Below are 16,786 nucleotides of genomic sequence, written 5' to 3'. Positions count from 1 at the left end.
TGGAAACAATAATACTTACATTGTGTCTGTATTGTACTTCTTCTTTTGATCACTAGAGCATTGAAAAAGCTGTGTTGTCATGCACAGCACAGTAAACACAGTGCAAAACGAAATTTGACCAGCATCACTGTAACAAAGAATCACTTCAAAGTTTACATCTTTCCTGTGCAGGTGAAGAGTTCATGTTTTAGCTATACAGCTTTCCTGAGGGAGGAAGATAAATCTAACACAAAAGATACCGTTAAATCACAATTACCTTTTCTGTGTTTGTTTGTTTGGGTTTTTTTCTGTTGATCCCTCTCTTCAGTCATAAACAGTTTGGAATAAGGAACATGTGTTGTGTTGTTTCTAGAATTAGTCCAGTAATGTACTTGCCGTCTAGCTGTCAGTTCAATATACAGTTTCTTCATTAAATTAAGGCCTCTAAGAACATTCATATTGTATTAAATAAGGTCTTGGTCACTGTGCATGTGCTAGTTTCTCAAAAGTTTGATCCCGTTCATGTATTAAAAAGGCCTGAGCATGTCTCCCCTCAGACATGCTCTGTGGTGTTTCAAAGTGAAACATATGTTTTGTTTAAAGAAAAAAATCCTGTGGGCTCATCAGTTTTGTCTACCCTGCCAAGGTTTGCCAGTACTTCAACTATCCTCATACAGGGTTTGTCGGGCTTTGCCATTACATTAATTTAACAATTTTGGTTTAAAAGTTCCTTTTGCTTAAGTATAGAATTTTTAAGGCAGATTATTTATTTTGACGCCCTCCACTAAGAAAATCCACAAACACTTTCATTGGCACTGTTTGAAGACAATGGCAAAGTTGGCTTCTGGATAAATCAAGGAGGTGAGTGATGGCCTCTTTAACATTCGTGAATGTCCGGGCTCCAGCTGTGTGTCTCAGAGGAAGGTGGACAGAAGCTCTGCAGAAGCTTGTGCTGGAGGATGGCACTCCCACACCTTCTCCACCTCCCACTGCTCTTCCCCTCCCTCTGCCAGAAGATACCTCCTCCTGAGACTGACAAGAAGGTAGATAATCTATATTTTAAATGAGATAAAGAAGAAATAGTGGATGAGGCATAGAAACAAACCACTCTTCTTATACAATTTTAATAATGCTGCCAGACTGGTGTGAACTATTCCTTTTAAAGTCCTAAGAGAGCTGACAAGAGGTTAAGCAATGAAGATAGTACTTTGGTAGCTGCTGAATATGAACAATGATCATACATAAGAGAATTTGAAGAAATCACAGAATATTCTGAGTTGGAATGGACCCACAAGGATCACTGAGTCCAACTCATAAGTGAATGGTCCATATGGGGATCAAACCTACAACTTTGGTGTTATTAGCACCATGCTCTGACCAACTGAGCTAATCTTATGAGAGAGGGAGAGGAGGAGGTCAGATGAAAGAAGTAGGACAAATTAATCTCCCTGTTAGTTACATTAATTTTAACAGAAAATAATTTAGTTCAGTATGATTAAGCCAAGACATAAATAACTGCTCAGACACTTAAGTGGGGACAGTGGTAGGTGTCAGAGGTCATAAAATTAAATTTAATATGAGAATCAATGACAAATAAGACCAAAGAAAAGCACTCTCAAAAGTCAGGAGTTCTTTTCGCTTCATCCTTCCAGTACCTAAAGGTGGCTTACAAGAAGGCTGGAGAGAGACTTTTCACAAGGGCATGGAGTGATAGGACAAGAGGGAATGGCATTAAGCTGAAGGAGGGTAGGTTTAGATTAGATATTAGGGAGAAATTCTTTACTGAGGGTGAGGCACTGGAACAGGTTACCCAGAAAGGCTGCGGACTTCCCATCCCTAGAGATGCTGAAGGCCAGGTTGGATGGGGCTCTGATTAACCTGGTCTAATGGAAGGTGTCCCTGCCTATGGCAGAGCGGTTGGAACAAGATGAGCTTTAAGGTCCCTTCCAACCCAAACTATGCAATAATTCTACACAAAAAGCAAATAGAAGAAATATGAGACAATACCAATTTCTTTTTAGTTATGGATATCCCCAAGACACACAGAACATTGTTGAGGAATCAAGTATAGGAGCTATAAAACATCAGTTTCCTTAGGTTTTCTATAGGTTTCTTGATTGTTTTGAAAGAGGTGGCTTTTGAAACAACAGCAATTAACTTCAGATTTAGACCCCTTCTCATAGCACCTTGTAATTTCAATATGTTGTAGCTAGTAAAATTGATTAAAAAGCTATTTTGTAGATATTTTTGATGAAGAAAGACTGGTCTTATTGTATATATTCTAGATACACATCAGTAGCCCTTGACAAATTACTGTCATTTAGCTGTAGAAGTACTAATTCTCAAAGAACCAGAAAGCAACAAATACATATTCTTTTTTTAAAAAATCGACCTAGTGAAAATTTTAGTCATTCTTTCTTCAGTAACAGCTTGATTTAAACTATTACTACATTTTGCAATATGAAACACAAAGAGAAACCTGATGCTAAGAACATTTCAGCAAGTGCCTTGCAATAGAAAACTGTAGCTTCTTAATAAAACTATGAAGTGTATTAGTAAAACAGCAGATAAATGAGTAGTAGACAGTCTACTTCGATTTTCCAAGGTCTTTGACCAAGGACTGCAGAAGAGGCCATAAGTACAAGCTAAGGGGTGAGAAAGTAGTTCTCACATTTAAAATAACTAAAGGTGCAGATAACAAAATAGAGAAATAAAATATCTAATTTCAGCATGTGAAAAGATAACCGTGGTTCCCATGATATCCTGTGCTTCCATGTAGGAAGCCTGTTGCTTAATACAATATCATCTGAAAAGAAGACAAATAACAGAAAAATATTTATTATTCAGACCTCCAAACAATTACAGCAATGTCACTTCTGGTTCCTGCTTTGTAACTCTCTTTATAGCAAATGCTAACTCTTCTGTAGAGATCAATCTTCATTTTAAACAAAAGCAAAATATTCCTAAATATCTGTATCTGCGTTATAATAATAATTCAAACCTGGTCAAATACAAACAAATAGACAAGAAGAAAATCCAGTGACAAGGGATACTTTAATCTGTGGCAGCCTTTTCTGAAAAAAGTAACAATAAATCACTCTTTATATGAGAAAGTGCTGGAAATTTGTACCCCTACACATTGAATTTGGCAAAAATGGAGGTTCCAGCCATTTGTGCAATCTCATTCCAGAATAATCATTCCAGTGTAATGGTCTCAGGTGCTTCAGTTACTTTCTGATTGTATTTCCTTTTTTCCCCTCCTCCTTTCCAAGAACGGAAGAGAATGCTGGAATTTCCTAGGAATTAGTTCTTCTCTTACATTTCCTCACAACATTCCTGTAGTATTACAGCCCATAGTGAGACCGTTCTACGCTCAAAACTTCACAAAACTAATTACCCTTCTTGAATTACTAAGTTGGACCAACTGTTAAAGACAGTCTTGAGAACTGCAGAGAAAGAGTTAGACTGACACAAAAAATAATAACATTTTAAGGCTTTTTCCTCTCAGAGGAAAATAGCCAAGCTTTTATCAGCCTTACTCTTGTAGTGAGAATAATGATAGTCCTATGGTAATTTGTTTTTTATATCCTGCCAATGTCCAGTCCTGCTGTCTCAGCCAAAGTAGGTGAGACACTGTTGTCATCAACAAATTGGTTGCAACAAGTTCTAAACCTGTTCTTGCTCAGAGAAGCTTCAGAAAACGCTTTAGATTGCATCCTTTGGTTCCCTTGAAGTAATTTTTCTCTAGTTAGCCTTTAGGTCAGAAATTAACTGCTGCTACCTCTCTTTGTTATCCAAAGTAGGACTTGGCCTATTTTTCAATGTGCCTTTATGAACCAACAGTCTTCTGTCCTTACACTGCTACACAACTAGTCAAGGGGAGAGAAATATTACCTAACTCTGATAGGGGGTGGGGGCATGTGTGTTATCTGAATTTGCTTGTGAAAGAACTGAACAGCTTTTGATAGCTACGGGGAGGTATGTTGTAAACTCTCTGTAATGAATACTTGTAGACATGAATGTTTGTGCATACCTTCAGTATAAGAACAAGTTGAAGCCTGCACCATTTATATTGTCTTACTTTTCAGAATTGCACCTCTCAGACTCTTCTGGAGAAGATTTTATATGATCACTGCATAAATTGGTAGAGTTCACACATAAGCATTATGCGACTTTTCTTCATGGAAGCTGGAGATGATCTATATATCATATATAATTTACATATAATTTATTCTCAGTTGTAAAAGCATTTAATAATAGGTTTGATTTGAAAGAGAATTCATCTGTGACATCCGTTTATTGTAAATTATATTTGAAATAAGAGAGGATTTGGTACTTCAGATAATAATACTGCCTTCTTCAGGAAGAAAAGCAATCTCTCTCACAGAGAACTCCAAGCCAGCCTGATACTATAATATTTATATCTGCAGTAAATATACTAATAGAACTGCCATATGCTACAAGGCTGAGAACAAGAGTCAAGTCATGTTTATCCAAGAATGTAATGATACATACAATAACTTCTCTGTCCTATACCTTTACCTTTTTACTTATGAAAAATTAAATTCCTGTTATTTGTGGAAGTGAATATAAAACCTAACTTAATGAATCAACCCTCCCAGCAAATCTGTATGAGAAGTCTCAACTGGTGAGAAGCCCCTGCTGTATCTCTAAGGTGTGTACATGGTAGTTTTGGTTTGGGGGGAGCAAGAGTCTCCTTTAAGCTCCCAAGTCAAAGGAAGACATAGTAAAGATCCCTTTTATTCCTATACTTTTCAGACTCCAGTAAAAAGTTAAATGGCAAGCACAGTGTTTTTTAAAGGCCTACCATCAGGTTCACTATAAGACTCCAGTTTTAATAATGCACTCAGAATGAAGGAAGTAAAATTTCAGCCAGTATCTTTTATGAGACCAGCTGACACTGCTGGCAGCAGACCAACTTTGAAGCACATCAGCCCTCCTTAAGTCTGTTATGCAAGCAGAACCTTTTCCACATTATACAGTCTTACAGCTATTTTGGGTGGTAATTTACCTGTGTTAATCAGTTACACAGTTTATCCAAATATGTGACACTCATGAAAACAAACTGTAGGCAAACACAGTTCATTCACATTGGACAGGGATTTACAGCTCAAGATGTAGTGCTTGTGGAAAGGGTTTGGAGTGTTTAAAAACTTCAATATATAGCATCAATACTATGGCATATCCAGAACTCAATGTCTCCATCACAGTTGGTACTAGTGCTCAATAATTCTGTAAAACCTACTGAATCACCAAAACCACTTCCTGCAGCACTTTCTGTAAATCATTTATCCAAGTACTGACCAAGCCCAGCCCTGCTTAGCTGTATGAAATCATAGCCTAAGGTTGTGTGACTACAAGCACAAACAGCTTACATCTGTCATTTCAGCCCAGTTAGTTGCCTTCTTCAGAAAAGAGCCTTCCTTTCAAGTCTGTCATAAGATGTGGTCTTTTAGGAAGGGTTACTTTCCTGTAGTAAAATAATCTGAGTATATTCAAATATCAGCATGTCTACTTTTTAATATTCTGGTTAATGATGAAAATACTGCCCGTGCTGCAGAACGCTGGTTGAATTTGATGGTAGCTTGCAGTTCTGATCACTAGTTGTCTTGTAAGTATTATTAAAATGGGTAAGAATACACAATCTAAAAAATGATAAATGATACCACTGTGGGATCATTTTATGAACAAACACAGCTTTCTGCAGTTACTCAGAGCCTTTGACAACATTCAATGCAGCAAATTTTTTCAAGTCTGAGTGTTTAAATTCAGGTACCTAAATAAAAAATAGGCAAAGGTTTAGCAGGCTGACTGTATGTACTCATGATCACATTTCCAGAAGTGTTAGACTTACAGCTCTTACTGATTTTACTCAACATCTCTGACAATCACGGCAGGAGATCTGAAAGTTATGGACTATATTTGTATCTGGGGAAAAAAAAAAAGAAGTAAGTTTACACAGATGCAGGCTTCTGTCGGGGCATATCCTGATCTCTGCCTACAGCCTGAATAAATATGCAATATGCAGGACTGCTGTGCAAGTATTCTTGCCCTGCAGCCATGAACAAGAAGTAGCGCAGCTGCTGTGGCAGCCCATGTGATATTGTAACAGGGCAGCTGCTGTAGCTCCCCGCAGTTCTGGAAGCACGTCGCATACACGACACGTTCTCTGACCTGTTTCACCTTGCAGTATGCTATGCAGTAATTCTGGGTGGGCTTGCACTGACCTAGGTCTCCACCAAAGTCACAAGGTGGATATACCACATGCAAGCTCCCAGCGTTCCGTTTCTCATGTGGTAACAAAGTTATGCTGAATCCTAGGCATACAATAGGTACATATATATATATAAATAAGTCTTGGTGCATAATTTCAGGGGTTTTTAGCTGGTCACACTAAAAATTTGGTGTTATTTGGTTGTAATAAGTCTGTATGGTTCGTGTTATAAAAAAAAGGTATTTTCTTTCCTGTTTCTCCTTGCACTTATGCTGGGCAAGACCTCTAGCCCAGTGCATCTGCATATGAAATGAAAGAAAATTTATAACAATAAGATCTTGCTACACTTAAAAAGGATGTATCACTCCCCCACCCCTCGGTAAATTATTTTGCTAGAGGCTACATCATTCTCTCTGAGTAGTATGTTGGGAGTTGACAGAGGCGTGAATAACTCACCGCGTATGAAGCCTCCCCGAGCTGAGCTGCAGCATGTTGGGCCAGCCTTTGATGCAGACTGGTTGGGCAGGTTCCTGGGCGCCCCGGGAACCGGTCTGATGGGTCTGTTATGCCAACAAATTCTGGTATGATTCCATGCTCTCCAGAATGCAGAAACCTGCCCAGCCAGTTAAATGAAAGGCATATTAGGTTATCCATTGCACATTGTATATATCTTAGGTGCAGCAGATCTCCTCTCGGCATTCTCTAGTGTGGTCCACAGTGGCTTCCTCATCTTACTTACACTTGAGGTTTATAGCTGGAGGGGAAGTCAATAGTAAATATTTATCACCCCGATCAAGAACAGAACTTTTCACAATTCAAACAGAAGGGTGAGTTTTGAAAATCTTTCTTTAAAATTAATTTAAGATAACCTTAAGCAAAAAATTTCTCTGATGCTTGAAGTGGTATAATGGCTATCTCCTTAATGTGTCTGAGTACTGCCCGTCTCAATGGTGTTTGTTGACAGGATTTTCGTGATTGCAGCTTTTTGACCCTTCTGTGTGCAGCTCAACATCATCTCCTCTGCAAGAGTATTTACTGGAGAGACAGTTCAATGAACCTAGCATGGGAGTGAGAGATAGAAACTCCACTGCCAATGACTTAGTATTTTGAGCAAGTCATTTAAGTATTGCCTATTGACCTTCTCTATTACACAGTGTTTTTATAATCCCTGTCTCATAACAGCACTGCTGTGACAAGGCATAGTGCCATTACAGTAAGATGTGCAGTTATTAATTCTTGCCAGACTAACTTTTTCAATTGTTCAATTTTATAAAGTAAATTAATTAAGTCTAGATTTACATATTCAGAATTAGCTTCATAGTAAGACAGGAAATGTACATTGTTACTGCTTGCTTTCTACATATTTATTAGAAATTTACCTGTTTGGAATGAGTAATGGTGGTGGCAATGGTAATAAAAAGCAGTCCTAATCATAAAGAGTAGGCTGACCTGAAAGTTCTACCTGTATCTGTGACTGAATCCATTCACAGGTTCTGTGTCAAATAAGAAAAATTAAACAGTGTGAAAACAAAAGCTGTGGAATCTGGTAACTGATTAACTACTGGAGCACAGAGGTACTTGCTGAGCTGAATAGAAAGGAATGAAGACAGGTTTTGTCATGCCTGTTAGGACAAAATAACTCTTTAACTTAAGTAAATGTGAATCTTCTCGCCATCTGTGTAGCTACATTTTTGAAAACCTTCACATAACTACTTCCGTCTCCCAGGAAATCTTAATTTTGTCTATCTTTACAGGAAGCAATCACCATTCTCTTTGATGATGTGAAAAAAAAATATTCAGAATCAGTGGATATAAACCATTAGATACAAATATATCTATACAGGATTATGTAAGACTTTATGGTAGGCACACAACAGGAAGCTTTAATTATAAAGGTGTTTACTTGCCAGCTGATTCCAGGTTGATGTTAAAATGAATATTATTCATTTGTAGAGTGCCAAGAAAAAGGCCTCCTGAGTACTTAAAAAAAAAAATCAATGAATTGAAATTACCTTCTAATTAGCAGCATTGTATCTGTGTGTAAAAATTTTTCTTCCAAGTGTGGGTAAACAGAAAAAAAGCATAGGGAAAGTTTTGTATTCTCACAGAAGGTAATAACATTTATCAAGAAAAAAAGTTTAATTTTCTTATCAACTCTGTTGATTCTGCTATCAAATATGTAAGGAAAAATTATAAGGAATAAATCGTTTTCCAAAGAAAAAATTATAGGTGGTTGAACTGTATGGTTTGCACAGGAAGTCTCTGTAGAGACTATAAAATGCTACAAGAGAGCTTTGATTTCTAAAGCTTTAGGATTTTTACACAGCACATTTTTAAAATTCAAACTAAATAAACCACTTTTTCAAAATACTGCTTGCCACCCTCTCTCTCTCTCCTGTTTATGTGTTCTGTTTTATTCGGGTTTTCCTCAGCTGCTTTTTTTTAGGGGGCTGGAAGAGCAGGGGCCATTGTTTGGGGACTTTTTTTTTTTCTCTCGAATGGTAAGTAAAATATTATTTCCTATATGTTGTTTCAGTTTGCTTGTTTTCTGGCCCTGAATTTATGTCATTCACTACAGTAAAAGGTAGGTGGCATGATTTTGTGCACAGATCTGTAAACTTTTACTTCAGCTGAGATAAACACGCATAACTACTCAAACTACTCGTGCTACCCTGAGAAACATCAGTAGGAGCAAAACATTTCCGCATGCAGCTAACACAAATAGGTGCTGCTGCTTAGAGCCTGAAGACCAGCAACACTGGTCTGGAGTCCTGCAACAGCATCCCTCAGGTTGCTTTTTTAATTTCCCTCCATCAAGGCTCTCTAAGAGACCTGAGAGTTTCAGTCGAATAAGCCCTGGCTTTTTCTGACTACAGATGAGGAGCAGTGAAAGCACTTCAAAGAAGAGGGTTTCTTAAAGTGAACAGTGTTACTGGCATCAGGGAATTTGATCTTGGCTTGATTTCAAAAGTGGCTACGCAAGCAGCTTGAGAAGAATCAAATTCAACTAGTGGGGGTGGTGGAGTGGCTCCTCCCTATTTTTCCAGAGAAAGCAACTACCTGTGCCAGACAGCAGTGGTGTTCTCTGTGTGCCCTCCCAGCTGTAAGAAATCACGCCATTCAGAGGACTGTCACCTCCTACACTCCCAGTTTAAATCCCATTTAGGCAGCAGCTGAACCGTGCCACACGCTCTTATATGCTGCATCTAAAGTTGGTCTCCTTTGATGGCCTCATTGGCAACTGCAACATGAAGTTCGTTGAATTAATACAACTAGAGAGTTAAACATTATATTTATCCCTCAGTTACAGATCTGCAAGTCAAGAACACAGTGGCCATGTATGTGTATGTGCAATCCATTCAATCTCATGCAAATAAATAAGGACCTCACTATTTTATATATATATATATGTATGTGTATATACACATATAGGCAAAGAGTGTGCTTACAGTATATGAAATATTTAAACTGGACTTCCCATTTTAATTCAAAGCTGGTTTTAATCTTTCCATCTAAATTTAAAGTAATATAAGCAAAAAAAAGAGTAAGCCTTCTGCTAACCTATTTTAGCCCTATTCTGTATGCATATGCAGTGAGCTAGGTCACCTGCTGCCACCTGAATGGTTTGAAACACTGATGCAGCCTCTGCACGACACTTGAAAACAGGGCTGCATGTGTGAGAATAAAGGGCGATTTTTTATCTTATCTGTGATGCAACGTTGCACTACTCTTACAATAGAAATTCAGTCATTAGTTGATTTGCTGGTAAATTGTCCAGTCATCAAGAAGAAAGGTATTACCACTAAAGCGAACCTGAAAATGAACAGCTCCACATACTATTATAAGATTAAACATTTCAGACCAGACAGGTCTAAAATGGGCCAGGATAAAATCAGATTCCCTTTTTATCAGAGCTGCTCGTGGATAAGTATTCTGTCACCTAATTTAATGTGCCATATTAAGGGTTATTTTGAAATCTGGACAAGAGCCATGACACCACAGGAAGTGTTGTATCTGTTCAAGCTCAACAACGGTGAAGCATTTTTCCCACAGTTTTATTGTCTAGGTGTGTGTTTACTCTTATGTGGTGAACGAGATGCAGTTCCAGTCAGACAAGTCAGCTTAAAACATCCACTATAAATGAATGTGGAATATCAGACTCTTCAGTAATTTTCTAATATGTTCAATGAGCCAGGGATCTATTCAGTCGCCTTGTGATTATGGAATACATAAAATCAAATAAATCTGGAAGGGAGATAAGAGTAAAGTTCAACCATTAGTCTTAATCCATTATCACTTACTGTTGAGTAGATAAGAATAACACTGTAGAAGTCAGTGGATTTATGTTTTTGTAAAGTTCAACATGAGAGAATATGAGAACAAACTGCTCACACAGTTTATTGGGACATAAAAAGGATGACATAATTATTTTCCAGAGTGCCTCCTATAAATAGAAAGGTACAGTTTATGGTAAAATATCTCATCAATCAGTAAGAGGGCTATTTTATTGCTACTTATCAGATCTATGTGTATATTTAAGACATCCGTTTCTCTTAACTCTGAGGAAATGATTACTTGCCTACATCGCAAACTTTTAGATTATAGAAGCTTGAAAAGTAGAATGAAAAGCTGTCAACAAGCATTATTTAGGAGGACTGGAGTGTCTATCACAACCTATTATTTTAGTTCACCATATGTGTACTGATATGATAATGGATCAGACTTACAATATAAGCAATCTCCTGCTGAGCTTCTGAATATTGCATTTATTTTATCTTAGTTGAAAACTAAGTGGTTAAACAACTGTGAGGAAGAAGCAGAAAAGTTAACTACAAGATTTTTTTCAAAATACCTCTGACTTCATGGTAAGTATTTGATGAGAAACCAAGAGTATTTTCAACAAAGGTTAACAACAGATTTGAAGTCTGCTTAATCACAGGTCATCTTGGACTTCTGTCTGACAGTATTTCAAAATACTTCAAAATTGTTGAAACAGTATTTCAGATCCAGTCTTATTTACGCTGTAGTTCCATATTTATGACACCTTCTGGAGATCTGAGTGATCTGAATATGTAACGAGAGTAAGATGGAACAGCTACTAAGAATTATTAAATACCTGAAAACATAACTTTTTAGATACTGCTATTAACGATCTAGAAAGTATGGGTTTGCAGCACTGGCCCTTGCACAAACTGATCACCACTGTGTCTTCTAGTCATGCCACTAAGCTGTCTCTGTAGGTGTCCCTACACACATCCAAATGGTCCAGTGGAATCATGTGAAGGCAGAGCAGTAATAGTGAAAAGATGTATTTTGTTTCTATTTCACCACTAATAACTACAAACTTAAAATCAAGGGGTTTATCTCATTGCAGACAGCAGGGTTGGTCCCAAGGAATGAAGGAACATTGATCCACAATTTGGGGAAAAAAACTGTGTTGCAAGAAGTCTCAAAAGTGACACCAAAGTTCATCTGCCTTATGCTGTAATAATTATATGAGCCTACCTGTTTTCATACTCACATAAAACATCAAAATGTGCCCCAGGCTGTTCTGCTGTGCGCTAAAATGACAAACCGTGGAAACCATTCCGATCAAGAAGGCGGGGGGAAGCACTGCAAATGCATCTGTGTGTAAATCCCAGTAATCAGCAGATTAAAAATCCTGGCTTGTCCCCTTGGCTTTCTTCTGGCAGCTCTCTGTGGAAACCTCAAGCACTGGGGCAGAGGAAGAGAGGGCTAGGACAATGCCTGATGACATTGATGGATGAACATGAGCCAGCAGTGTGCCCAGGTGGCCAGAAAGGCCAATGGCATCCTGGCTTGTACCAGAAATAGTCTGGCCATCTGGATCACCAGGCACTGCTGAGGCCACACCTCAAGTACTATGTTCAGTTCTGGGCCAGTAAGAACATTGAGGTGCTGGAGCACGTCCACAGAAGGGCAACAGAGCTGGTGAAGGGTCTGGAGCACAAGTCTTGAGAGGAGTGGCTGAGGGAGCTGAGGTTGTTTAGCGTGGAGAAAAGGAGGCTCAGGGGTGACTTTATCCCTCTCTACAACTGCCTGAAAGGAGGGTGTAGCCAGGTGGGGGTCGGGCTCTTCTCCCAAGTAGCAAGTGACAGAATAAGAAGAAATGGCCTCAGGTTGTGGCAGCAGAAGTTTAGGTTAGGACATCAGGAGGAATTTCTTCACAGAAAGTGTGATTACACATTGGAATGGACTGCCCAGGGAGGTGGTAAAGTCACTGTCCCTGGAACTGTGTAAGGAAAGACTGAACGTGGCACTTAGTGCCATGGTCTAATTGACATGGTGGTGGTGCTGGGTCACAGGTTGGACTCGCTGATCTCCGAGATCTCTTCCAACCCAACTGATCCCGTGATCCTGCGTCACTGCTGGCACACGAGCACCGCGCTTGCCGCACCCCCGCGGGCTGGGGGGAGGGGAGGCAGACCCTCACGCCCTGCTCTCTCGCGAGAGTAGCGCGGACGCATCGCGAGAGCTGCCCGCGCCCCTCCCCCCCGGGCAGGGAAGGTGCTCGCTCCAGCTTTTCCTATTTTCCCGCCGTTCGCGGGCGGAGCCGCCGGAGCCAACCAGGTAACGGCGCGCGCGCCGCTCCCGCTCCGCCCGAGGGACAGGCGCGTCACAGCCCCGCCAGGCCTGGGCCCCCGCCGGGTGCGCTGCCGGCATTGCCCCGCCTGGCCCAGGAAGGGGCGTGTTGGACATGCCCGACCCCTCCCCGGCCGCCCCGGCTGCTGGGCGTGACCCAAGCCTGGCGGGAAGCTCCCATGGCAGGATTTCCCAGAGCATCCCGGCGTGTCTCTCGAGTGAGTTTTCTGTGCGGTGTTCGTGCAGGAGGGAAAGGAGAATAAAGTTCACCGCCGGGAGGTAGAGGAGAGTTGAGTTTGTAGGAGCAGCCTGGTGCCCAGGGTTTCTGGTGGGGATCGGGGCTCCGTGTGCTCCCCAGAATCCCGGAGAGGCGGCGTGTTCCCGGCGGAGAGGTGTAAACACGGATAAGCAGCCTCGGCGCGCTGTCGGTGCTGCGGCATTGCTGGAGGCAATCACTCGTGAAGCCCTGCAGAGCCTTACGGCGCCGGAGGGAGATGCTGTGTGGAAGAAGAGGGAAATGGACGTATTTAAGTGGTTCTATGAGAGCGTCAGTCGGCAGGATATCCGGGAGAGGGGTTGGCGTGGTGCTTCCAGCCCCCCTCAGGCAGCTTCCAGTCCTGTCCCTGCTTGCAAGTGTCTGTACATCCAGCTCAGGTGTTTGGTTTTATTTTCCCGAAGGACTGGAAAGCCCTTTCTTAGGACTGGAGAATAAGCCATCACTTTTACACCTGTGCATCTGCCCAGGCCTGTCAAAGGCTCGATCTAAACTGTTGTTAGGGTTCCTGTAGTTTAAGGCAGGTTGAACGCCTGTAGGAAGCAATGTATCGTTTTGGGATCTTGAAACAAGTTAAGCTTGGGAAAATTAGTTGCCTTTTTTTTTTCCTCTGTTTGTATTTAGTCGACGTACTAATCATTTGCAGAAACTCCGAGCAAGTTTTGTGCATTTTTTTTCCTCAAAGTCATATTGGGGGGAAAAAAACAAAACCAGAACAAACACTAGGGACAGCATTTACTGTCTAGAGTCAGACGACTTATCCTAGGAAATGATTAATCTGACACACTCAAATCTAAAACAGTAAGTGAAAGCAGGTTTGTGGTTTTCACAGCCCTAGCACTTGACAGAGGAAAAAGATTGAAATATCTGTTGTTGAAGGTGGAAAAACAAGAATTTAAAAGACATTCCTAATGTCACCAGGCAATTGGTCCCACGAAGAAGCATTGTGAGATGGCTTAATGTGGCTGCACACAAAGTGGAGCATTTCAGCTGCAAAGGCGCAAGCAGATTACTGTTACTTCCACCGAGGAATTGTAGTCATTGCTAATTTGAAAAGTTAATTTTATTTTCTATTAAGGACTTCTTTGAAGATAACATTTACTAGGTTGAAACCAAATACTGAAATAGGCTCTGAATTTTCTACGGACTGAGCATGTTAAAGCATTACTTTGACATCTAAGTATCCTTCTACTATAGAAAATGTACAGTTCGAGTGTTTCTGTGTTATTGAGGATAATGTTTTGTTCCATTATTTTTATTCCATTTTAAAGACAGCCAGACTGAAAGAAAAGTGACTTAAAACTGTGCACAGAGATGTGAGAAAGGAGAGTGGAACCAAAGCCTCCAGGCCCTACATTTGGTTACTGACCACTGGACTGAACATTTTTTCATGGTGAATCTAGGGGACCAGCTGAACCAGTAGCTGCACCCAGATATTCTAAGTTGCTTGAAGACTCTCAAGGAAGGAAAAGCAGCTTCTTGGCTAATTGTAGACCTTGTATCTTTTGAACTACAACTGTAACTTGTGCCTCAAAAATTTGGGAGCAAATTGCTCCATTTATTTGTCTATGTAGACATAGTGGTTTGGTTGCTCAGGCTGCTAATTTAGGAAGAGTACAAAAAACCTAAGATTTTTTTTTTTTATTTCTTGTATTTTGTATTACAGAGTCATAGAGATAGCCATGTCCAGCTGGTAATGACACAGTGCCTGTTCAAAAGTGTTTGTTTAAAATTGACTGCATAAAAATGGTGAAAACTTAGAATGGCCAGTTTTACACACAGGGAACTGAAGGATAAAAATTATAGGAGTATTTCAGTATTGGACACCCAGTGCCGATAAAATTGAATCTTACCTTGGCTCAGATCCAGATTTGAGTACTGTGCTTCCCCTGAAGTTTACCTGAGGGCATCATCTTTGCTAAGAAACCCTTCAAAACAGATAGAATTGTGGGTAAGACTGTCCTGAGCTGTGTAGGCAGTCAAGCTTTTAAGGCAGAGCTATCTCAGAGTTCTCCTCAAATATTAATGTTTTGGAGATTTATTAATTTTGAGATTACTCTCCAATTTTCCTCAGGGAGTGGGAATCATTTCACTGTAGAATTAGGAAGATTTCAAGGGGATGTGAGCTTTTCTTTGCAAAAGGATGTCATTCGAATCCATGTTTATGTAAAGGATGTATATACACAAATAAATCTGTGATAAAACTTTGACAAATGCTTTTGCTGGCAGGCAGATTTTGGCTCACGGATTTGGGTTACTTTTGGAAAACAGGAATTCTGTTTAACTGTATCTTTACATAGGAAAAGCATAAAGACTCCGAAGTATCTTAATCTAATTTTAACTTGATACCTTTTTAAGGGGAGGGAAATTCTGTTAGTTTGTAATTCTTTGCAGCAAAATACTTAGGATCATCCGGGCCTTCAGGGTGACTGTCAGTATAAAAGTATGTAAGTATATATAATATATATATCCTCAACAAGGATAGACAGTAAATTTTGTAGTTCATCCATGGCTACAAGTTATACTCTGATACATGCAAACCTAAGTGTTGTCATTCTGTTGTTACAGGTATACACCTGTCTTCAGAAACAGCTCCATAACTATGTAATTTAAAATACAAAGTTTGAGAGTGAGCCAGTTCTGCAAATAATTCAAGGAAGCTGGGAGCAGAAAAAAGCAAGATGAATGCATCTGGAGGAAGCTGTGGGAGCCCTAGTTCTGCAGAACCTTCAGGAGATTTCTTCAAGGAATTGTGGTCCAAACTGAAAGAATGTCACGATAAAGAAGTACAAGGTAAATCGTTTAAGTTTGGGCTTGTCAGGTTAAAGTTTGGATTTGTCAATTGCCACAGGAAGACTTTGAACCTAAATACTTTGCGCGGAACTAAATAGATTTTTAGTGTCTTAAGTTGTGCAGAAAGTTGATTGGATGATTACAAATGATCCTTACAGATTGACCACCTAAGCCTGGTATAACAGGATTAAGCTATCAACAGGTATAAATGATTTGCTAGGTCAGTGAGGAAAAAGTAACACAATATTACATGGAATTTGTACTTGCTTAGAAAATATTTAAATGGTACTTTACCTTTAATGGATTATGATTCAAAGTTTCCAAACCATGTTATTCAATGAATTTTTTTCTTCTTTCTTTGGCTTTAGTTACTTTAGATACATTAAAACGATTTGCATTGTTTATTTTCCCTAACTTGTGTGAAATACCACTGTAGATTAATGTTACTGAAATGAAAAGTATTCCTTCGCTTTGTAGTGTTCTAAATTTTCTCAGCAAAATTTATAATATTTTTATAAATGTTTATTCTTTATATTTTGTGAAGTGTGATAACAATTTTACTACAGATTGACTGTTAGTGTCTGTTCATTCTTCAGTAGTTCAGGAAAGATGAATTATTGCACTATGTGTTGCAATTGTAATATTGTTTTACAGGTGGTATTCATACATTTTTTTGCTAGAAAATTTTCATAAGAAGTTAACGTTTTGTTCTGCTAATCTAAAGTCACATGTATAGATTCAATAGTTTGCAGCACTGGGCTGTGACACTTCATGTTATTAATTATTACAAACAAACAAAAAACCTCAACAACCCATCAAAAAAAACATTTATCATTTTGGTACCTGAAAGGAAAGATGTACCAGAAAGTAGCATTTTGTTACACTAAAGAAAAGTATATGTT

The 16,786-nt window shown here is 39.4% G+C and overlaps 1 protein-coding gene across 4 annotated transcripts in view; it reads left to right on the top strand.

Moving 5' to 3' along the window:
• Positions 1–6,925: 6,925 nt before the first annotated feature.
• Positions 6,926–16,786, top strand: part of RBBP8 (RB binding protein 8, endonuclease) — a 43,226-nt gene continuing 33,365 nt past the window's right edge. Inside the window, exons 1-3 of one of the 4 annotated variants that reach the window (XM_017833469.1) lie at positions 6,948–7,041; positions 8,751–8,798; positions 15,660–15,884. In XM_017833469.1, the coding sequence (XP_017688958.1) occupies positions 15,773–15,884 (112 nt within the window). In that variant the 5' untranslated portion in view covers positions 6,948–7,041; positions 8,751–8,798; positions 15,660–15,772. Of the gene's footprint in view, positions 7,042–8,750; positions 8,799–12,693; positions 12,806–12,893; positions 13,036–15,659; positions 15,885–16,786 lie in introns of those variants that run through there. The other 3 variants (XM_017833479.1, XM_017833459.1, XM_017833449.1) reach the window with 3 other exon arrangements.

The sequence above is a fragment of the Lepidothrix coronata genome, unplaced genomic scaffold (genome assembly GCF_001604755.1).
Source record: "Lepidothrix coronata isolate B3197 unplaced genomic scaffold, Lepidothrix_coronata-1.0 Scaffold6, whole genome shotgun sequence".
Taxonomy (NCBI): domain Eukaryota; kingdom Metazoa; phylum Chordata; class Aves; order Passeriformes; family Pipridae; genus Lepidothrix; species Lepidothrix coronata.
The sequence above is the reverse complement of the archived record's forward strand: the minus strand, read 5'-3'. Positions and strand labels throughout refer to the sequence as shown.